At 35.8% G+C, this 23587-nt stretch overlaps 1 protein-coding gene across 1 annotated transcript in view; it reads right to left on the bottom strand.

Moving 5' to 3' along the window:
• Window positions 1-23587, bottom strand: part of EYS (eyes shut homolog) — a 2088383-nt gene that overhangs the window by 706528 nt on the left and 1358268 nt on the right. The window contains exons 28-29 of the mRNA XM_063618766.1: window positions 8895-9085; window positions 5614-5705 (exon numbers count right to left, since the gene is read on the bottom strand). Coding sequence (XP_063474836.1) covers window positions 5614-5705; window positions 8895-9085 — 283 coding nt within the window. The remainder of the gene's footprint in view (window positions 1-5613; window positions 5706-8894; window positions 9086-23587) is intronic.

The raw sequence follows: 23587 nt of genomic DNA, 5'->3' as shown, positions 1-23587 counted from the left end.
TAAATTGTGTTTACTGATTTTTTGTTTTTATCCTAAAGGTAGACAGTTATATTTTCCCTTATAGAAATAATTCTCATCTTGTTTATTCCACATTGTTTTAGCTGATGTACTCTTCCTTGTGGGTGCAAAGCTAGAAAACCTTTTCCAGCTTCCCTTGTCATGAAGTGTCTCCATGTGACTAATCTCCAGCCAACAGAATGCAGAAAGGGGTGGGATTTGCCACTTCTAGTCCTGCCCCATTAAACCTTTCACCAGTCCTTCACCATGCTGACTGGTGGAGATTCATTTTCTCAGCAGAATATACATGGAACACTTCAACTATATTATTTGAGTAAGTTTAAATAAATGAACTTTTCACAAAGATGTGGTCAGAGAGCAGAAAAGCCACAAAGGATCATACAGAAAGCCAGGACCACAACATAGTTACTCTGACAGTACCTCTACATCTAAAGACTAGAGGAAGAGAGGAGTTATCAGAACAGAGTAGAGGACCATTTGCCAGGAGCAAAGACCTTGACTTTAGGGAGAGAACCAGCCCATGGGACACAACACAAGGTCAAAGGAATACACATTCAGGCTTTACCCTCCTGCCTCCCTTTTTTGATATGCCTCTTTTTTTGATATGAGGAAAGAATCTGTTCTAGACCTTTCTCCTTGGCTTGAAGGTGGCTGTCTTCTGACTTCATGGTGTCTACCTTCTGTATGGGTCTCTCTCTATGTCCAAATTTTCTCTTTTTATAAGAACACCAGTTATATTTTGTTAAGGCCCACCCTAATGAATTCATTTTAATGTGATTACCTCTGTAATGACTCTGTAGCTAAATAAGCACACATTCTGAGCTGCTGAGGGTTAACACTTCAATGCATAAATTTTGTGAAAACCCAATTTAATCCATAAAAGAGCCCACTAATTTAATCCACACAGGTAAATCTCAGAGGACCAGTGCAGAAAGAAACGGGAAATGAGCTGTAGAGCGGATCTGGAGAAGCCCAGACATTTAGAGTCTATTGTGTACTGTAGATTAGCCTACCCTATTAAGGAAAGTGAGTACTCCGTTGATTATTTATATGATCTCTTACTTAAATGTCCTCCAGTAAGACTCTATTTCATACGATGTAGTTCACAGTTCTTACTGTGGCATTTGATGACCTGTACAACCTGACTACCACTGCATTTTCATACCTGATTCTCATTCCTTCCTACCTAAATGATCTGAAATTATTACCTTCCTCTCTTCTTTTGATACCAGTACTTAGTTAAGGAACACCCTTCTCCTATTATCATCTAACAAATTAACATAATGACATTCAGGCTTTGTATCTGGTTCTATATCACTTGAGAAAATATCTGCCAATGTGTGGATTTCATTGGTACATGTCAGTCTTCGAAAATGTCATGTCATTTACTGTTTATATAAATCATATGCCCTTTTTCAAAATGCTTTGTAATTTATTGCATATCTAATGAATGATTAATTGTATCTAATGCATGTGGATGACTGTACATAAACATAGCTGGTAAATTATTATCTCAAGGATAATTAAAGATGTTCTCATTTGCTCTAGGTTATTTGGCTTTGCAGAGTTTGTAGAATAGTAGCCACCTGCTGCCAAAAGGCCAAACCAATCAATTCTCCATGAGACAGTTTTAGAACTGACAGAGTGTTTGTGAATTACTTACAAATTAAGATATTGACTCAAATTAGGATATTGTTGTCTTAAATCTAAGACAACAAATATTTTTTAAAAAATAATGGCATTATTTTTAATTGGTAGACACTTAGAAAAATCTAAAATCCCATAGTTGAGGAGGTCAGAAAAGCCTAACTTAACTCTCTTTTAATCCCAAATTCTACCCTTCTTCAAGGACAAAGTAGAAGTTAAGCAGTGACTTTAAATGGAAAAAAAAGCCCATAATACACTTGCTATTAAAGGCAAACTCAATTATTATATTAATATAATTATGTTTTAGTATATAATTATAATGTAATATATATTATAGTGTAATATATGCAATGATTATAAGTAGTATATAGTATATTAATAACTTAATACAATACACATGCATAATTATTATAACTATACCAACAGACATGAATAAAATATAACATCAGACTCTCATATTTGTGCTTTACAGAAAATACATGTGCCACTATCTTCAGCTTCTCAGCAGCACCTTCTACCTTAATGTTCTACCTGGTGGTGTTCAATAGTGGAGTGACAAATGCTCACCCATTTGCATTTTGCTTGATGACATACTCTATGCTATTTTTCTGCATTCTAACTTCATTGTTTTGTCCCATTATGACTGTCCCTTTCATTAAAATATGAGCACCAGCTATAGTTAATTTCTCACTAAAATAATTTTTAGTATGTGTGCTTTTAGTATCTTTATTATGCCAAAGTATATTTCACCTGATTTTAAGCACTCCATATTTTCTTTCCTGCTTTTGTTATTTTAAGCAATCACACATTTCTTTTTCAAAAGGGCCATACTGCTCTGCAGAACAGCTTGTCTTTCCTTGTTCTCAAAAATAATAAGCCAGGTTACTTTATCATAGAGCATATTTGTTTCGCTTTTTCTGAGATAGATCTTCATCATGGGACTAGCACAATTTTGCCGTCCTTTTTCTTCCCAGTTCTATAAGAGTATGAAGGCAAGACCTTTCTCCTATATTTATATTCAAGAAGAAAGCCATATTTCAACAACAACAAAATAAAAGAGGGTAAAATTCGGGGTGAATTGCGTGCACACCATTTACTTTTACTTATAAGAATATGTAAATGATCAAAAAATTTTAGCTGCAACATTCATGAATTGTGTTCAACTCATAATTCATGTTTTTGACTTTTTTTCTCCAGGACTATATTTTAAAGATACTGAAAAATAAAATTAATGGAGCTTCACTCTTGTACTTCATAGATAATAATCATGGACAAAATATATTTCTATAAATTTTTGATTACTTCAAACAAACCAAAAACCTGAGAAGAAATATTTCTGAGTTTAGATTATTTAGATCAGATATAGACAGGATATCAACTAATTTTTGATAAAAATAAAAAACAATGGTGTATGTAAATTGAAACAAAATTATAGTCATATAACATAAAAGAAAGTGATCTTTTGGTTAAGTATTCTTAAAAGTGACATTTTGTAATAAGGATAGTGAAAAATATGTATTCTTGGGATTCAAAAAATCTTATACATTTAATGTTCCCTTTAAAGAAGACTAGTGTTTTGTTACTTTAAAAATACAGACTGTCCGTGTTTAGTAGAAACAATGATCAGGTCAAGCGGCAGGAGATCTGGGTTCTAATCTTGCTCCCTTACTGCCTAGCAATGTGATAGAGAAAACTGTCTAGCTTCTATGAGTCTTAGCTTTCAAATATGCAAAATGACTGCTATGGGCTGAATTGTGTTTTACTCAAAATTCATTTGTTGATGCTCTAGCCATCAGTACCTGAGAATGTGACTATATTTGGAAATAGGGTCTTCAAAGAAGTAATAAGCTAAAATTAGGTCATTAGGGTAGGCTTTAATCCAATGTGTCTGGTGATCTTATTACAAGAGGAAATTAGAAGATAGACACAAACAAAGGGTAGATGATATGAAGGCACAGGGAGAATACAGCCATCTATAAGCAAAAGGAGACCTCAAAAGAAATCAAACCTGTTGTCATTTTGATCTCAGAATTGTGAGACTAAATTGCAATTGTGAGATTAAATTGCCTGTAGAATAGTGAGAAAATTAATTTCTGTTGTTTGAGCCACCTTGTCTGTGATACTTTGTTATGGCAGCCCAGAATCCTAGTAAAATAGGCATTATAAGTTTTATGATGATTAGATGTAGTTATGTGTGTGTGAAGCATATGGTGCATGTTAATCGTTTAGTGTGTGTTAATTATTATTGTTGTTTCTTCTGCTAGTATTTTTACTGGACACATCATTTATAACTCTTATCTTTACCTGATCTTGAACATACAGCAGTTCTTTCCTGGTGGGGGAAAACAGGAATTCAATTCATATTACATTTCTCTAGCATGGTTCATGGGACCTGTAACTTCACACTTACAGATTTTGGAGTGAAAGCAGCCTTGAGATTGTGTCATTTTCCAGTTATGTCATTATCTGTACTTAATCTCCCTGCCTCTCAGTTTTGCATCTGAAAAATGTAGATAATTATAATTGTTTGTAGGAATAAATTCATATATGTAATATAATTAGTACTTGATATAAATTCCTGTTGAAGAAACGATAATTATGATTTTTTTAAAATGTGTTTTTTTACTCTTTTTCAACCATGCCTGAGGCCAGAACAGCTTCTGTGGGTTTTCCCTCTGTCTCTTCATGATACCAATCTGTCATTTTGCTTTATTCAGGAGCCCATCTATGTCTTTCATGATTTGATTCTTACTGCCACCCAAGGCTCATGCACTTGCTTCCCTACAGATGATGGTCATCCCTGCCCAGGGAAATTATTACCTCGACTGAGATGGCATTTTCCAAAGTGTACTGCCCCCAACATTTGTTATTTAGGAGAGTAAAATGATGAAGAAAGATATTAAATGTGTGTCTGTCTCAGGGCACTTTTAAGTATAATGACACTAAGCATTAAGAAAAAAAAGAAAAAAAGATGATTTATTAAATAGTATCTCAGAGTTCTTAAAATGTTCATGTTCATTTTGAGTACTCTGGGTGGGAGGTAGATATGATGTAGGCTTTCCTCAATTTATTTGATGATACATTATTTTTTGGTCAATCATCTGTAAGAATCTGTATTCTAGATAATAGAATTTGGGTAATTCTGGCCTAAGGAAGATAGAACTTCCTTAAAACCTCTCGTTTAACATTTTTCCCAGTCTCTGTTTAGGACTTCTTTTTTTTTTTTTTTCCTTTTTATTGGCTTTAAACAGATATTTCCTTTTACTAAATAATCTATTGCCAGAAAATAATTTAATCTACATACCAGCTTATGGCTGTGGTATGTGTTTTCAGCATCACTCAAAGAAATAAAAAAGGTGGAGGGAGGCAAGGCACATAACAAAAAAGCATTACATCTATATTAAAAATTAAAATTTACTAAAAATCAAATGAGAAAAAGGAAAAGTTTACTTACCAGTTTGGCAAACTGATTTATTTCAGATGTCATGAGTATTTGGGGATAGGGTCACCTTCAAACACAGCTTTTGAAAATATTAATCATATACCTTAATTACTCAATCTGGACTGTGGTGGGCCATTTTAATTTCCTTCTTCATGCTTTTCTGCAAGTGCCACATTTTCTACACTGAATATAATTTGCTTTGTTAATCAAAAGAAATTACCAGTTTAGTTGATTTGTTACAACTGCCGTCTGAGAAAAATATGAGGCTTTTATGGATCTTTTGTAAATCTCCTTATGTGAGTTCATTGATAATGTAATCCCTTTAATATTCTTTTCTCAGTACATTTTTTAGAATATATAGAAAAGCTTGACCAACATTAATTCATACTCATGCACATGTTAATACTAATCAGTATAACCTCAATTTTGAAACCACAAGAACAATATTATGAGGAATAGCCTTTGCTACTTAATGAGATTAAGTGGAAAAGAAATAATTATCTTACCTGATAAGCAGTGTATACTTTTGTCCGTCATCCACTCTAACAGTAGTATTAATGCTTTTAAATTTTGCTTCACCAGGACAGTAGAAGTGGTACTGTTGGGGGAAAAAAGTTAGTTTTTCAGCATGAAATTAATATCTTATATTTGCACTGGATTTTATAATTTATCAATATATTTTACATCGCTTTGGAGAGACATGAAGTTTGAAACTTAAAGAGAAGTGATAACTGAAGGTTTACAACTAATAAGTCCTAGAATTAATACACACAAATATATGAGTATTATATAGATATCAATACACATGCATACATGTCCACATACACGTCTAGATTCTTTTCCAGTATTCTGAGGAACATGGTTGAGAAAGGCAACATCCTCTACTAGCAGAAGGCAAGTATTACAGGAATTTTCCTCACATAACAGCAATTGAGCAAGGCAAAGGATGGCTAATACAATCTAGAGGACAATATTAATGTCACAGGAAGGCAAACTTCAAGATTGTGAAAACTAACCATTCATTCCAAGCTTTTTGAGATGTCAGGATGTCTGGGTTCATTTGTAGAATTACTGCTAATGGCAACTAAGTTATGATCTAGAGAGGAAAAATCATGTCTATATCAGGTATGATTAACTAACTATCCCCAGGAAATCCATGGATGTGCTACAGTGGCTTATTAGGCTTCTTAGCAAGCATGTGCCTACATGTATATGGATTATATTGTGTCTATTCTTTCCCAGAAAGGGGCTTTAACATTTTTTTTTTTTTTTTTTTTTTTTTTTTGAGACGGAGTCTCGCTCTGTCGCCCAGGCTGGAGTGCAGTGGCGCAATCTCGGCTCACTGCAAGCTCCGCCTCCCGAGTTCACGCCATTCTCCTGCCTCAGGCTCTCCGAGTAGCTGGGACTACAGGCGCCCGCCACCACGCCCGGCTAATTTTTTTGTATTTTTAGTAGAGACGGGGTTTCACCGTGGTCTCGATTTCCTGACCTCGTGATCCGCCCGCCTCGGCCTCCCAAAGTGCTGGGATTACAAGCGTAAGCCACCGCGCCCGGCGGGCTTTAACATTTTGATTGTATCTAAAAGTGATCTATAACTCACATATGTTAAGAAACTCACTTGCATTGTGTTTCATAACTTGTGCACCTAGCTGTATTTGTTGATATACCCAAATCCTCTCACATGTGGTCCAAAGATAAAGATAATGCTATATATTTTAACTTTTTATGATATTTGGCCATTGCAAAAGACTCCTTTCCTTTATAAGATTATTTATTGTCAGTTGACTTTAAAAACTCCAATAAGAAGCATTAGGAGGAATTATTGGAGACTTGTAGGATTGTAGGTGAAAATATTTTATGAAATAATATATTATTAAGACTAATGGATAGCCACTGCTTTCCGTATCAAATGGGAAAAAAATTAATTCACAATAGGTTAAATGAAGATATTTAGGAACCATAAAACTAATTAGTGAAGAGAGATATAGAATTTCTTTCCCTTTGGTTTTATGAAAAAGGAAGGATATATACTTACAAGTCTATAATAATTACTATCATTCACTTAATTGTAATAATTTGTCAATCTCCATCTTAAGAAAATTTAAGATCATTTACTTTTCAGCTAGATGATCAGAGTTCAAATCCCAGCTCTGTTACTTAGAAGTTTTGAGACTTCACATGTGCTTTGTGCTAAAATCTACTCACTTGTAAAATGGGGTAATACAAATTTTTGTGTGGTTTAAATTGGTAAATGAACGAATATTGTGAAGTAAATATTATAAATCAGCAAATAAGTCAATCAAAGTTGAACACACAGAATTATACCTGGGACATAATTATATATGAAGGCTATGAAGCCTAGCTTTTTCTTTCTTTTTTTTTTTTTTTTGGCTCCATCTCCCAGGCTGGAATGCCATGTTGCTATATGTATATGTATTATATTACTTCAGAAACATGAGCATTTAAAGAAAATCAAACTAAGGGAATTTGCCTATTTAAATAATACGGTATAACTCATCCTTTCATGGAAATTCACAACATGTACACTTAAATCACATCATAAAAGAAATGGTAGCCCAAATGCTGTTATTATGTTTCATATATTAGAATTATACGAGTTAATTACCTTATTGTGCTGAGTTATTGCAATGATGATTGGGATGAGTTCCCTAAACCAGGTATTCAGAGCAGGGATATGAGACAATTTGTTACGGTAGAATGATGTTGGGAAAAGAGCATGCACTTTCAAATGAAGTTGGTTTCAAAATGTTATTAGCTGCGTAATCTTGGACTTTTGAAAGGTTCTTATAACACCAAGTGCAAAGTCAGCAATCTCAAACTTTTTGACCTCACAGTCTCTTTGCATTCTTAACATTTATTGAGAACCCCAAGGAGTTTTTGTTAACTGAGTTGTGTCTATCAATATTTACATTGCTAAAAATTACAACAGACATTTTTAAAATACAAAAATACTAAATAAAATGATACGTTAGCGATTAGAGCAAGGATATCATTGCATGTCATGTAGCCTCTGGAAAACTCCACCATACACTTATGAGAGCAAAAGTGAATAAGGCAAATAACACCCCTGGCCTACAGAAAACTTACAAAAATGGGTTTTCTCTTGCGGATCCTTTAAAAAAATCTTGGGATTCCATAGGGTTTCCCAGACTCTACCTGCCCTTAAGGTTCTAAAAATGTTAACAATTATTATCACTGGGAAATTAAGAAATTGGGAAACTGGTCAATAAAGAAGTAGAAGAAAAGTTGAAAACAAGGTGAAAAAAAGACAATGAATGTTCATTCAAATCATGTACTGTTTGAAATATTAATATCTAAATATCTATAAACTGATCTATCAGTATGAGTGTAAATTTTTCTCTGTATAGTATATGAGCTTCTTAACAACACTCTCTTGCCTTCTGAATGATATTCTAATTAGGTATATTTTCCAGAAAAAATAGAGACCTTTTGAGCAAAATACTCTGACAATTATATTTTTTTAAATTTATAAATACATGATTAATGAAACCCAGTTAGCTTATTTTTTGAATAAGTTGTTAACCACTTTATATTATTATTAAGTCATTTTTTTTTGCTTAAAAATACTTGATTGTTGTTGGTTCATATATATGTAGAAAGAAATTATAAAAGTAGAGGAAGAGACATCCTGGTGGTGAGTATAAAATAGAGTTAAGTTTAAATTTTATTTTGAAAATAACCAGTGAAGCACGTAATTAGAACAACTTTGTAATTTTTTAAAAATTAAGTGAACTGAATAACTTACCTTTAAAGTACCATTTTCAATAAACAACTGAATAAAAAATCCATCCACTAAATTTGAGTCTTGCTTGACATACAGCAGAAGTCCATAGGAGCTGAAAGTCTGAAATTCTAGGGAGATGTTATTTTGTGGATTTAAAACCACATTCTGAAATTCTAGATAGGAATCTCCATGATAACGAACACAATTGAAATCTGTGGAGTCAGAAAGAAAACACAATTTAGGTTGAAATAAATATTCAATACCTAGGTTTCCCATTATTAACATGACATATGTTTTCTCTAATGGCTCATACATCTCTTTTCTGCCTCTTTCAAGTCCAGGCACTTATTTCCTTTGGAATAGTCATAGCAGTTTTGTCATGATTTCTTTGTATTTGATGGCTTCATAATAAAATCTCATTGTAAGACTAGGAAATCAAGATGATTACTCTTCAACACTGCTTTTACTTAGATTTTATGTTACAGGTTAACAGAAAAGGGCACATTTTCTAAATATGTACTTATTTCTTCTTTATATAAGATATTGATACAAATTATGATTAATATTGTTAATAATTTGATTTGGGAGGTTTGTGAGGGAATGCTAGAGATTATTGAGAGGCACAGAAATTGTTAACCTTTTGTATTAACACTCTATATGAGTTTCTTAACAACTCTCACCTTCTGAATGATATTCTAATTAGCTGTAGATTTTCAGAAAAAAATGAAGACACTTTGAGCAAAATACTCCACAGTTAAATTTCTTAAATTTATAAATATGTGATTAATAAAACCAAGTTAGCTATTTTTGAATAAGTTGTTAACTATATTATTATTAAATCATTTTTTTTTGCTTGATAAATACAGGATTGATTGTTCTTGGCTAATGATTCCTGAAACAATGGATTTGAATATTGCCTTTCTTCCAGTTCCTTTCTTCTTTTGCTATTTTCATGACCTCCTCCCCAACACTAGCTTTCTTTCTCTTTTAAAACTTTCGAATTATGTATTATTTATAACTACTAGAAAATATTATTTATAAAACCATGTGAGTTTTAGTTTGCTGTCTAGCATAGGATAATATTCATTTTTGAGTCTGTACTTTAAAACTTCAAGAAATTTTATATCCTATGCTGTCTTTATTTGGAATTTTTAATGAAGCTTTAGAATTACTCATTTTGCTACATTTTCAAACTTGTAACAATTTCTAAAGAAATAATCAGCTAAGCCTCAAATTAATTTTTTTTTCACTGAAAATAAGAAGGTTCAAAATAGTGCCAGGAAACATTTGCACTTTATAGACATAAAAGCATGTGTATATGTGTGTGTGTGTGTGTGTGTGTGTGTTTAATCAAGGACTGACTTCATTAGTGAGGGACAACTTAATGACTGAAAGGATAACAACATCCTTTCGATTTTGACATTCTAAGTTTTTCAGTTGTTAAATGACACAGACATATTTTCTTTTCACATGTAGAGTTTCAATGATGATGTTAAAAGCATAATACAATAACATTTTAAACAACAAGAAATTGTTTTAAAGATTTCAGGCATTTATTTTAACAAATTGAGAATAAAGTCATATATCAGTTTGATTTAAAATTCAAATTGTGAAAGAGCATAAAATGTTTCAAAAACAAACATTACAACAAGAATATACCCAATATTGATGAAATTAAAAAAAAACTATTACATACAGGGGGTCTTCAAAAAGTTCACATAAAATATGTATTATTTAAAAACTATGGATGAATTTCACTCATCATGACATGTCTGAACAGAATCTATTTGAGTTACTAAGAAGGATAAGACATCTGTTTGAAAACAGCCCCTACTGGAACATGAATTCTGCTAAAATTGAAGCAAGAATAAATACCAAATTTACGATGATGCTTGGGTGGAAGAATGGTAAAATCATTGATGCTTTACAAAAAAATTATGTGGACAATGCCCCAAAGAAATTCACAGTTTACAAGTGAAAAACTTGTTTTAAGAAGGGACAAGACTACCTTGAAGATGAAGTCCTTAGTGACTGACCATCCATATCAATTTTCAAGGGAAAAATTAATCATATTCATGTCCTAATTGAAGAGGATCAATAATTAACAATAAAAACAATAGCCAACACTATTGACATCTCAACTGGTTCAGGTTACACAACTCTGAATGAAAAATTAAAGTTGAGCAAACTTTCCACTCAGGGGATGTCAAAACTGTTGTGCCCAGATCAGCTGTAGACAAGAACAGAGCTTTCAATTGAAATTTTGAACAAATAAGAACAAGATCTTGAAGTATATCTTTGAAGGGTTGTAACAGGAGATGAAACACACCTCCACTAGTATGATATTGAACACAAAGCACAATCAAAGGAATGGCTATCAAGAGGTGGAAGTGGTCCAGCCAAAGCAAAATTGGACCAGTTAAGATCAAACATCATTGATATGGTTTGGCTCTGTGTCCCCACCCAAATCTCATTTTGTAGCTCCCACCATTCCCATGTGTTGTGAGAGGGACACAGTGGGATATGACTGAATGTTTTTCCCGTGCTGTTCTTGCAATAGTGAATGGGTCTCATGAGATCTGATGATTTTAAAAACAAGAGTTGCCCTGCACAAGCTATCTCTGCCTGCTGCCATCCATGTAAGATGTGACTTGCTCCTCCTTGCCTTCCACCATGATTATGAGGCCTCTCCAGCCATGTGGAACTGTAAGTCCAATAAACCTCTTTCTTTTGTAAATTGCCCAGTCTCAGTTATGTTTTTATCAGCAGCATGAAAACAGATTAATGCAGTAAATTGGTACCAGTAGAGTGGGCACTGCTGAAAAGATACTTGAAAATGTAGAATTGACTTTGGAACTGGGCAACAGGCAGAGGTTGGAACAGTTTGGAGGGCTCAGAAGAAGACAGGAAAATGTGGGAAAGTTTGGAATTCCCTAGAGAATTGTTGAATGGCTTTGACCAAAATGCTGATAATGATATGGACAATGAAATCCAGGCTAAGGTGGTCTAAGACGGAGATGAGGAACTTGTTGGGAACTGGAGCAAAAGTGACTCTTGTTATGTTTTAGAAAAGAGACTGGAGGTATTTTGCCCCTGACCCAGAGAATTGTAGAACTTTGCACTTGAGGAACATAATTTAGGATATCTGGCAGACGAAATTTCTAAGCAGCAAAACATTCAAGAGGTGACTTGGGTGCTGTTAAAGGCATTCAGTTTTATAAGTGAAGCAGAGCATAAAAGTTCAGAAAATTTGCACCCTGACAATGCGATAGAAAAGAAAATCCCATTTTCTGAGGAGAAATTAAAGCCTGCTGCTGATATTTGCATAAGTAATGAGAAGCCAAATGTTAATCCCCCAAGATAATGGGGAAAATATCTCCAAGGCATGTCAGAGGTCTTCATGGTAGCCCCTCTCATTACAGGCTTGGAGGCCTAGAAGGAAAATGTGGTTTTGTGGGCCAGGCTAAGGGTCTCTCCACTGTGTGCAGTCTAGGGATTTGATGTCCTATGTTCCAGCTGTTCCAGCCATGACTAAAAGGGGCCAAGGTACAGCTTGAGCTGTTGCTTCAGAGGGTGGAAGCCCCAAAGCCTTGGAAGCTTCCATGTGGTGTTGAGCCTGCGGGTGCACAGAAGTCAAGAATTGAGGTTTGGGAACCTCTGTCTAGATTTCAGAAAATGTATGGAGACATCTGGATGCCCAGGCAGAAGTTTGCTATAGGGGCAAGATCCTCATGGAGAACTTCTGCTAGGGCAGTGCAGAAGGGAAATGTGGAGTGGGAGCCCCAACACAGAGTCCCTACTGGGGCACCGCCTAGTGGAGTTGTGAGAAGAGGACCACCATTCTCCAGACCTCAGAATGGTAGATCTACTGACAGCTTGCACGGTGCACCTGGAAAAGCCACAGACACTCAATGCCAGCCCACGAAGGCAGCCAGGAGGGAGGCTTTACCCTGCAGAGCCACAGTTGTGGAGCTGCCCAAGACAATGGGAACCCACTTCTTACATCAGTGTGACTTGGATGTAAGACATGGAGTCAAAGGAGATCATTTTGGAGCTTTAAAATTTGACTGCCCTGCTGCATTTCGGACTTGCATGGGACCTGTAGCCACTTAATTTTGACCAAGTTTTCCCATTTGGAATGGATGTATTTACCCAATGCCTGTAGCCCCATTGTATCTAGGAAGTAATTAACTTGCTTTTGCTTTTACAGGCTCATAGTGGGGAGGGACTTGCCTTGTCTCAGATGAGTCTTTGGACTGCGGACTTTTGAGTTAATGCTCAAATGAGTTGAGACTTTGGGGAAATATTGGGAAGGCACAGTTGGTTTTGAAATGTGAAGATATGAGTTTTGGGAGGGGCCAGGTGTGAAATGATAAGATTTGTCTCTGTGTCCTCACCCAAATCTCATCTTGTAGCTTCCATAATTCTCACATGTTGTAGGAGGAACCTGGTGAGAGATGATTGAATCATGGGGGCAGGTCTTTCCCATGCTGTTCTTGTGATTATGAATGGGTCTTCCAAGATCTGATAGTTTTAAAAACAAGAGTTTCTCTGCCCAATCTCTCTCTTTGCCTGCTGCCATCTACGTAATATATAACTTACTCCTCATCTTCGGCCATGATTGTGAGGCCTCCCCAGCCATGTGGAACTGTAAATCCAATAAAACTCTTTCTTTTGTAAACTGCCCAGTCTCAGTTATGACCTTATCAGCAGCATGAAAATGGACTAATAGCGTTATTAAAAAAGATTTCTGGGGGATGCTCAAGACATTTTTCTTTTTGACTTTCTGGAGGGCCAAAGAAGGATAGCATGTCCCTATTATTACAGTGTTTTAAGAAAGTTAGTCAAAGCTTTAGCAGAAACATGCCCAGGAAAGCTTCACCAGAGAGTACTACTCCACCATGACAATGCTCCTGCTTATTCTTCTCGTGAAATTAGGGGTAATTTGTGAGATTTTCAATAGAAAATCATTGGGCATCCACCTTATAGTTCTGATTTGCCTCTTTGTGACTTCTTTTTGTTTTCTAATCTTTATTTTTCTTCAGTTAATAATGTAAAAAGGCTTCATTGACATGGGTAAAGTCCCAGGACACTCATTTCCTTAGAGATGGACTAAATGGCTGGTATCATTGCTTGTAAAAGTGTGTAGACCTTGATGAGGTTTATGTTGAGAAATAAAGCTTATTTTTAAAATTTTTATCTAATACCATTTTTCACAACATTTTGAAGTCTTTTCGTATTATTTTATAGCTTTTAGAAAGAAATATATTGCCTGACAATAACAAACTCAAAAACCCCTTAATATTATTAAGATATGTATTTTATAGACTAAATTTTTAAAAATTCAGTGGCTTTTTCATTATATGACTAATTATCTGTATGGAAATCCATATATGCATTCAATTGTAAAGTACTTGAGAGTATGCTGGATTTATCATTCTATTCCAAGAACCTAGCACGATACATGATTCTGTTAAGCATCTGAAAGCACATCCTATAGCTTGGATGTTTGTCCCCTCCAAATCCCACGTTGAGATGTAATCCCCAATATTGAAGGTGGAGCCAAGTGGAAGGTATTTGGATCATTGGGGCTGATGCTTCATGAATGGCTTGGTGCCATCCTCGCAGTAATGAGTGAGTTCTCACTCTGAGTTCACATGAGATATGGCTGTTTTAAAGAGTGTGGTAGTTCCTTTCTCTCTCGTTTCCTCTCTTGCCATGTGATACTCTGCCTCCCACTTCACCTCCACCATGATTCCTGAGGGCCTCACCAGAAGCTGAGCAGATGTTGGTGCTATGCTGGCACAGCCTGCAGAACCATGAACCAATTAAACCTCTTTCTTTTATAAATTACCCAGCCTCAGGTATTTCTTGATAGCAATACAAAATAGACTAACACACAGTCTAATAGAAAATATAATTGCTTTTGTTTAAATGTGCTTGGAAAATTGTAGTTAAATATAGATTTTAAAAAGTCAGGAAGATATTTTGCATAGTGTTTTCAATCATATTTGTGGTGTTTTCTATTTAAATATATAAGTACAGATTTTATTTTACACTTCCCTCAGCAAAAATTTTAAACAGATGAGAATAATGATTATAGCAAGCACAGAATAGCTTTGTGAAGAAAACATAAATACTGAGATTATTTTCAGTAATAATGGACTAAAGTAAAATAATAATTCTATATATTTTTATTGTCTAGAATTAAATAATAAACTCCTGCACTTAAGTTTTTACCTTCCTAAATGGAAGAAACTTTATCTGAATTGTAAGGATTCACATTATGATTATACCTATAATTTTGTATGCTTTTGGTACAAATAACCAGAAATTCTAATTCCAAATAGTTTCAGCAATAAAGAAATGAAATAGGTTAAATAAAAGGAAGTTCAAGAATAGGGTGGGTTTTCAGATGGATGTATGTTTATGGAAAAGCTTAACTGACTTCTCATAAAATACCTAGATTACTTCTGTCTCTCCACTCTGATATTCACAGGCTGAGTTTTAATATGAGACTTGCTTTTCACATGATTCCAATGTGATGGCCAGTCACTCCGTTTCCAAAACTGTTCTTCTGTAATAAGAGGAAGAAATAACTTTCTCAAGTTAAAGAGAACCTTTCCTAGAAGTTAACTGGCTAGAACTGGGTGACCAATGAAGTCCTCTGTTGGAGATGAGGACAGGCTCAGCTCCCACTGAGAGCTACGGACCAGGGTTCATAATGGGCAAAACTGGTATTCTGTTAAGAGGAAAACCTCAACATCTAATTCCAGTATTTCTCCAGATTCATGAATTATTTCCTGGCTTATATCTGATTGTCAGATTAAAGACTTAAAATGCACAATCACATGTGCAAGCTAAAGATATTAACTTTCATCTTCAACTTCCTGCCTGTTTCTCTTTATATGCAGTAGCTCTTGCCTTTATTTCTAGAAACTCATATGGAGTTTAAGGATGAGTCTAGCCATTTAAAAATTTACTTGAAACATGGTTGTTACTAGGTGGGTAGTTGCTAGTTGCCAGTTTTTTTTTTTCACATGTAATTATTTAAGTTTTCAATGCACACTAATAGCCACTCCCATTGCATGAGAATAAGGAAAACTTAAAAGCTGTGTAAGAGAAAAATCAGGAATCAATGACCCTTCCCTCTCTCTGCAACAAAGAGAGTTTTTTTAATAGACTAGAAAAATAATAGAATACATGTATTTTAGAAGAAATGAATAACAGAAACTCTGAAGTATATGTGTGTATATATAGAAAATAAACCAAATGAGTATAATATTTCTCTCAGATTAATTATGAATATTTACTCCAATACCACATATTCCTTTTAATAAAACAAATATATATTTTTAAATTGTAAAGGAATCTTAGCTTGGGGCATTTTTCATTTTTTTTGTTTTGTTTTGGTTAGCAGATCATAAAATTCTATATCAATTTTTAAGAACCGAGTCTTTTTTATAGTTAGTGTTTCTATATACAAGATTAAATGTGAAAGTTGGACTATTATGAGAAAATAATTGAATACTAGTATTTTTTATGAAATTGATAGTTTGATAATTACTCTGTAGTGATTGGGTATCTTAAGTAAAGATATATATGATTTTGTCCCATATCTGGTAGTTATTACCAATATAGTATAATCCATGAGTAACTGCCCAAAGAAATAATTATGTATTGTTCTGTGCAGTATATATCATTAGATAAATGTTAGAAAATATTTTGCAACCAAAATGTAAAATGATCCCTTTCTCCAGGTTTCTTGAAAGCAATATCTGAGAAATAATACTGGAAATTTATAATGTATGTGTGTGTGGGGGGGTGTTCATGTACATTTGCAACTTTTTCTGTTAAGTATTAATTTGAGAAAAAACTTTATGTATGACACTTAAATATAATTAATATTGAAAGGTTTACTATGCTGTTTATTAAGAAACCTGTATCACATCTTGATTCTTGATTTCAATAGTAAGCAGATCAACAAATGTGTATTACCCACAGATACTGTCTATACTTGTGTCTCTTTGTGTTATTTCCGTAAAAAAGAGCTTGAATTTTATCATTATAAAATCTCTGCATATTTAATACTTTAAATTTCTGTGTTCTACAAATTGTGTCTAATTCACCTTAAAATCCAACTTTACATAATCTATTTTAGCTCATCCCAATTAGCTTAATACCCACTAACAGAGCAGGATAAAGTAGGAAAATTAGCATTTATTTATTTACTATATGATAGATTTTATTAGAAGCTTTACACATGCTTCTTGAAATTCTGATTTTTTTTCCTGGCAATGTAAAGATTTATATTATATGAAAATATTTCAAAATAAGCTATGAAATATTTGTTTCTTTAATAGGTTTCCACAGATTCATTAGTACATTGAGCATAAGTCACTAATTTATATAAAGCATATTTTAAGGCAAGTATTAATCATAAAATGCCACAAAAAGTTTACAAAACAATCAATAATACTGAAATTAAAAGCTAGACTACAGAGTTTAAGATTTGCAGAGACTCCTCAATGTGGCTAAAGGAAATATATAAGTAGTGGAAGATTATATGAAAATAGATTATTGCAAGGAAATGTCCAGGAGGACTAGTCAGGCAGTTGAATACATTTTTTTACTGAAAGCAATCAATGATCTTTTTGAAGGGAAGTAAAACATCTATAATCATAATATTCTCTTCACCATGAAATGGAGATTGATTAGGAAAAAAAATTATTTAATAGCAATCCGTAAGGATAGGAAGCAACTTTCTAAAATAAAAATCAAATCATGCCACTCCCCTGCTTAAAAACATAAGTGCCGGACAGTGGGTGCAAGACAGTGGGTGCAGTGTACAGTGCGTGAGCTGAAGCAGGGTGAGGCATCACCTCATCACCTCACCTGGGAAGCGCAGGGGTCAGGGAATTACCTTTCCTAGTCAAAGAAAAGGGTGACAGATGGCACCTGGAAAATCAGGTCACTTCCACACTAATACTGTGCTTTTCCAATGGGCTTATCAAACGTCACACCAGGAGATTATATCCTCCACCTGGCTCAGAGGGTCCTACGCCCACGGAGCCTCGCTGATTGCTAGCACAGCAGTCTGAGATCAAACTGCAAGGCGGCTGCGAGGCTGGGGGAGGGGCGCCCACTATTGCTTGGGCTTGAGTAGGTAAACAAAGCTGCCAGGAAGCTCGAACTGGGTGGAGCCCACCACAGCTCAAGGAGGCCTGCCTGCCTCTGTAGGCTCCATCTCTGGGGGCAGGGCACAGTCAAACAAAAGACAGCAACAACCTCTGCAGACTTAAATGTCCCTGTCTGACAGCTTTGAAGAGAGTAGTGGTTCTCCCAGCACGCAGCTTGAAATCTGAGAATGGGCAGAATGCCTCCTCAAGTGGGTACCTGACCCTTGAGTAGCCTAACTGGGAGGCAACCCCCAGTGGGGCAGACTGACACCTCACACAGCCAGGTACTCCTCTGAGACAAAACTTCCAGAGGAAGGATCAGGCGACAGCATTTGCGGTTCACCAATATCTGCTGTTCTGCAGCCTCCACTGCCGATAGACTCAGGCAAACAGGGTCTGGAGTGGACCTCCAGTAAACTCCAACATACCTGCAGCTGAGGGTTCTGATTGTTAGAAGGAAAACTAACAAACAGAAAGGACATCCACACCAAAACCCCATCTGTATATCACCATCATCAAAGACCAAAGGTAGATAAAACCACAAAGATGCGGAAAAAACAGAGCAGAAAAACTGGAAACTCTAAAAATCAGAGTGCCTCTCCTCCTCCAAAGGAACGCAGCTCCTCACCAGCAATGGAACCAAGCTGGATGGAGAATGAGTTTGAAGATTTGAGAGAGGAAGGCTTCAAAGATCAAACTACTTTGAGCTAAAGGAGGAAGTCTGAACCAATGGCAAAGAAGGTGAAACCTTTGAAAAAAAATTAGAAGAATGGCTAACTAACCAATGCAGAGAAGTCCTTAAAGGACCTGATGGAGCTGAAAACCATGGCACAAGAACTACGTGACGAATGCACAAGCCTCAGTAACCAATGCGATCAACTGCAAGAAATGGTATCAGTGATGGAAGATGAAATGAATGAAATGAAGCGTGAAGAGAAGTTTAGAGAAAAAAGAATGAAAAGAAATGAACAAAGCCTGGAAGAAATATGGGATTATGTGAAAAGGCCAAATCTATGTCTAATTGGTGTAGTGACAGTGACAAGGAGTATGGAACCAAGCTGGAAAACACTCTGCAATATAACCCAGGAGAACTTCCCCAATCTAGCAAGGCAGGCCAACATTCAAATTCAGGAAATACAGGGAACGCCACAAAGATATTCCTCAAGAAGAGCAACTCCAAGACACATAATTGTCAGATTCACCAAAATTGAAATGAAGGAAAAAATATTAAGGGCAGTCAGAGAGAAATTTCGGGTTACCCACAAAGGGAAGCCCATCAGACTAACAGCTGATCTCTTGGCAGAAACTCTACAAGCCAGAAGAGAGTAGGGGCCAATAATCAACATTCTTAAAGAAAAGAATTTTCAACCCAGAATTACATACCCAGCCAAACTAAGCTTCAAAAGTGAAGGAGAAATAAAATACTTTACAGACAAGCAAATGTTGAGAGACTTCGTCACCACCAGGCCTGCCCTAAAAGAGCTCCTGAAGGAAGCACTAAACATGGAAAGGAACAACCAGTACCAGCCACTGCAAAAACATGCCAAATTGTAAAGACCATCATGGCTAGGAAGAAACTACATCAACTAACGAGCAAAATAATCAGCTAACATCATAATGACAGGATCAAATTCACACATAACAATATTAACCTTAAATGTAAATTGGCTAAATGCTCCAATTAAAAGACACAGACTGACAAATTGGATAAAGAGTCAAGATCCATCAATGTGCTGCATTCAGGAGACCCATCTCACGTGCAGAGACACACATAGGCTCAAAATAAAGGGATGGAGGAAGATCTACCAAGCAAATGGAAAACAAAAAAAGACAAGGGTTGCAATCTTAGTCTCTGATTAAACAGACTTTAAACCAACAAAGATCAAAAGAGACAAACAAGGCCATTACATAATGGTAAAGGGATCAATTCAACAAGAAGAGCTAACTATTCTAAATATATATGCACCCAATACAGGAGCACCCAGATTCATAAAGCAAGTCCCTAGTGACCTACAAAGATCTCCCATACAACAATAATGAGAGAGTTTAACATCCCATTGTCAACATTAGACAGATCCATGAGACAGAAAGGTAACAAGGATATACAGAAATTGAACTCAGCTCTGCACGAAGTGGACCTAATAGATATCTACAGAACTCTCCACCCCAAATCAACAGAATATACATTATTTTCAGCAACACAACACACCTATTCCAAAATTGACCACATAGTTGGAAGTAAAGCACTCCTCAGCAAACGTAAAAGAGCACAAATTATAACAAACTGTCTCTCAGACCACAGTGCAATCAAACTAGAACTCAGGATTAAGAAACTCACTCAAAACCGCCCAACTACATGGAAACTGAACAACCTGCTCCTGAATGACTACTGCGTACATAACGAAATGAAGGCAGAAATAAAGATATTCTTTGAAACCAATGAGAACAAAGACACAACATACCAGAATCTCTGGGACACATTCAAAGCAGTGTGTAGAGGGAAATTTATAGCACTAAATGCCCACAAGAGAAAGCAGGAAAGATCTAAAATTGACACCCTAACATCACAATTAAAAGAACTAGAGAAGCAAGAGCAAACACATTCAAAAGCTAGCAGAAGGCAAGAAATAACTAAGATCAGAGCATAACTGAAGGAAATAGAGACACAAAAAACCCTTCAAAAAATCAATGAATCCAGGAGCTGTTTTTTTTTGAAAAGATCAACAAAATTGATAGATCACTAACAAGACTAATAAAGAAGAAAAGAGAGAAGAATCAAATAGATGCAATAAAAAATGACAAAGGGGATATCACCACCCATACCACAGAAATACAAACTACCATCAGAGAATACTATAAACACCTCTACGCCAATAAACTAGAAAATCTAGAAGAAATAGATAAATTCCTCAACACATACACTCTCCCAAGAATAAACCAGGAAGAAGTTGAATCTCTGAATAGACCAATAACAGGCTCTGAAATTGAGGCAATAATTAATAGCTTACCAACCAGAAAAAGTCCAGGACCAGATGGATTCACAGCCAAATTCTACCAGAGGTACAAGGAGGAGCTGGTACCATTCCTTCTGAAACTATTCCAAACAATAGAAAAAGAGGGAATCCTCCCTAACTCATTTTATGAGGCCAGCATCATCCTGATGCCAAAGCCTGGCAGAGACACAACCAAAAAAGAGAATTTCAGACCAATATCCTTGATGAACATTGATGCAAAAATCCTCAATAAAATACTGGTAAACCGAACCCAGCAGCACATCAAAAAGCTTATCCACCATGATCAAGTGGGCTTCATCCCTGGGATGTAAGGCTTGTTCAACATATGAAAATCAATAAACGTAATCCAGCAGGTAAACAGAACCAAAGACAAAAACCACATGATTATCTCAACAGATGCAGAAAAGGCCTTTGAAAAAATTCAGCAACGCTTCATGCGAAAAACTGTCAATAAATTAGGTATTGATGGGACATATCTCAAAATAATAAGAGCTGTCTATGACAAACCCACAGCCAATATCATACTGAATGGACAAAAACTGGAAGCATTCCCTTTGAAAACTGGCAAAAGACAGGGATGCCCTCTCTCACCACTCCTATTCAACATAGTGCTGGAAGTTCTGGCCAGGGCAATCAGGCAGAAGGAAATAAAGGGCATTCAATTAGGAAAAGAGGATGTCAAATTGTCCCTGTTTGCAGATGACATGATTGTATATTTAGAAAACCCCACTGTCTCAGCCCACAATCTCCTTAAACTGATAAGCAACTTCAGCAAAGTCTCAGGACACAAAATCAATGTACAAAAATCAAAAGCATTCTTATACACCAATAACAGACAGAGAGCCAAATCATGAGTGAATTCCCATTCACAATTGCTTCAAAGAGAATAAAATACCTAGGAATCCAACTTACAAGGGATGTGAAGGACCTCTTCAAGGAGAACTACAAACCACTGCTCAATGAAATCAGAGAAGATACAAACAAATGGAAGAACATTCCATGCTCATGGGTCGGAAGAATCAATATCGTGAAAATGGCCATACTGCCCACGGTAATTTATAGATTCAATGCCATGCCCATGAAGCTACCAATAACTTTCTTCACAGAATTGGAAAAAACTACTTTAACGTTCATATGGAAGCAAAAAAGAGCCCACATCGCCAAGTCAATCCTAAGCCAAAAGAACAAAGCTGGAGGCATCACGCTACCTGACTTCAAACTATACTACAAGGCTACAGTAACCAAAACAGCATGGTACTGGTACCAAAACAGAGATATAGCCTGATGGAACAGAACAGAGCCCTCAGAAATAATGCCTCATATCTACAACTCTCCGATCTTGGACAAACCTGACAAAAACAAGAAATGGGGAAAGGATTCCCTACTTAACAAATGGTGCGGGGAAAACTGGCTAGCCATATGTAGAAAGCTGAAACTGGATCCCTTCCTTATACCTTATACAAAAATTAATTCAAGATGGATTAAAGACTTACATGTTAGACCTAAAACCATATAAGCCCTAGAAGAAAACCTAGGCAATACCATTCAGGACATAGGCGTGGGCAAGGACTTCATGTCTAAAACACCAAAAGCAACGGAAACAAAAGCCAAAACTGACAAATGCAATCTAATTAAACTAAAGAGCTTCTGCACAGCTAAAGAAACTACCATCAGAGTGAACAGGCAACCTACAGAATGGGAGAAAATTTTCACAACCTACTCATCAAACAAAGGTCTAATATCAAGAATCTACAATGAACTCAAACAAATTTACAAGAAAAAAACAACCCCACTGAAAAGTGGGCAAAGGATATGAACAGACACTTCTCAAAAGAAGACATTTATGCAGCCAAAAGACACATGAAAAAATGCTCATCATCACTGGCCATCAGAGAAATGCAAATCAAAACCATAATGAGATACCATCTCACACCAGTTAGAATGGCCATCATTAAAAAGTCAGGAAACAACAGGTGCTGGAGAGAATGTGGAGAAATAGGAACACTTTTTCACTGTTGGTGGGACTGTAAACTAGTTCAACCATTGTGGAAGTCAGTGTGGCGAATCCTCAGGGATCTAGAACTAGAAATACCATTTGGCCCAGCCTTCCCGTTACGGGTATATACCCAAAGGATTATAAATCATGCTGCTATAAAGACACATGCACATGTATTTTTATTGTGGCACTATTCGCAATAGCAAACAATTGGAACCAAGCCAAATGTCCAACAATGATAGACTGGATTAAGAAAATTTGACACATATACACCACGGAATACTATGCAGCCATAAAAAAGGATGAGTTCATGTCCTTTGTAGGGACATGGATGAAGCTGGAAACCATCATTCTCAGCAAAGTATCGCAAGGAGAAAAAACCAAACACCCCATGTTCTCACTCATAGGTGGGAATTCAACAATGAGAACACATGGACACAGGAAGCGGAACATCACACACTGAGGACTTTTGTGGGGTGGGGAGTAGGGGGAGGGATAGCATTAGGAGATATACCTAATGCTAAA

This window comes from Symphalangus syndactylus, chromosome 2, assembly GCF_028878055.3.
Source record: "Symphalangus syndactylus isolate Jambi chromosome 2, NHGRI_mSymSyn1-v2.1_pri, whole genome shotgun sequence".
Lineage (NCBI taxonomy): Eukaryota > Metazoa > Chordata > Mammalia > Primates > Hylobatidae > Symphalangus > Symphalangus syndactylus.
This window is presented reverse-complemented; position numbering and strand designations above follow the sequence as displayed.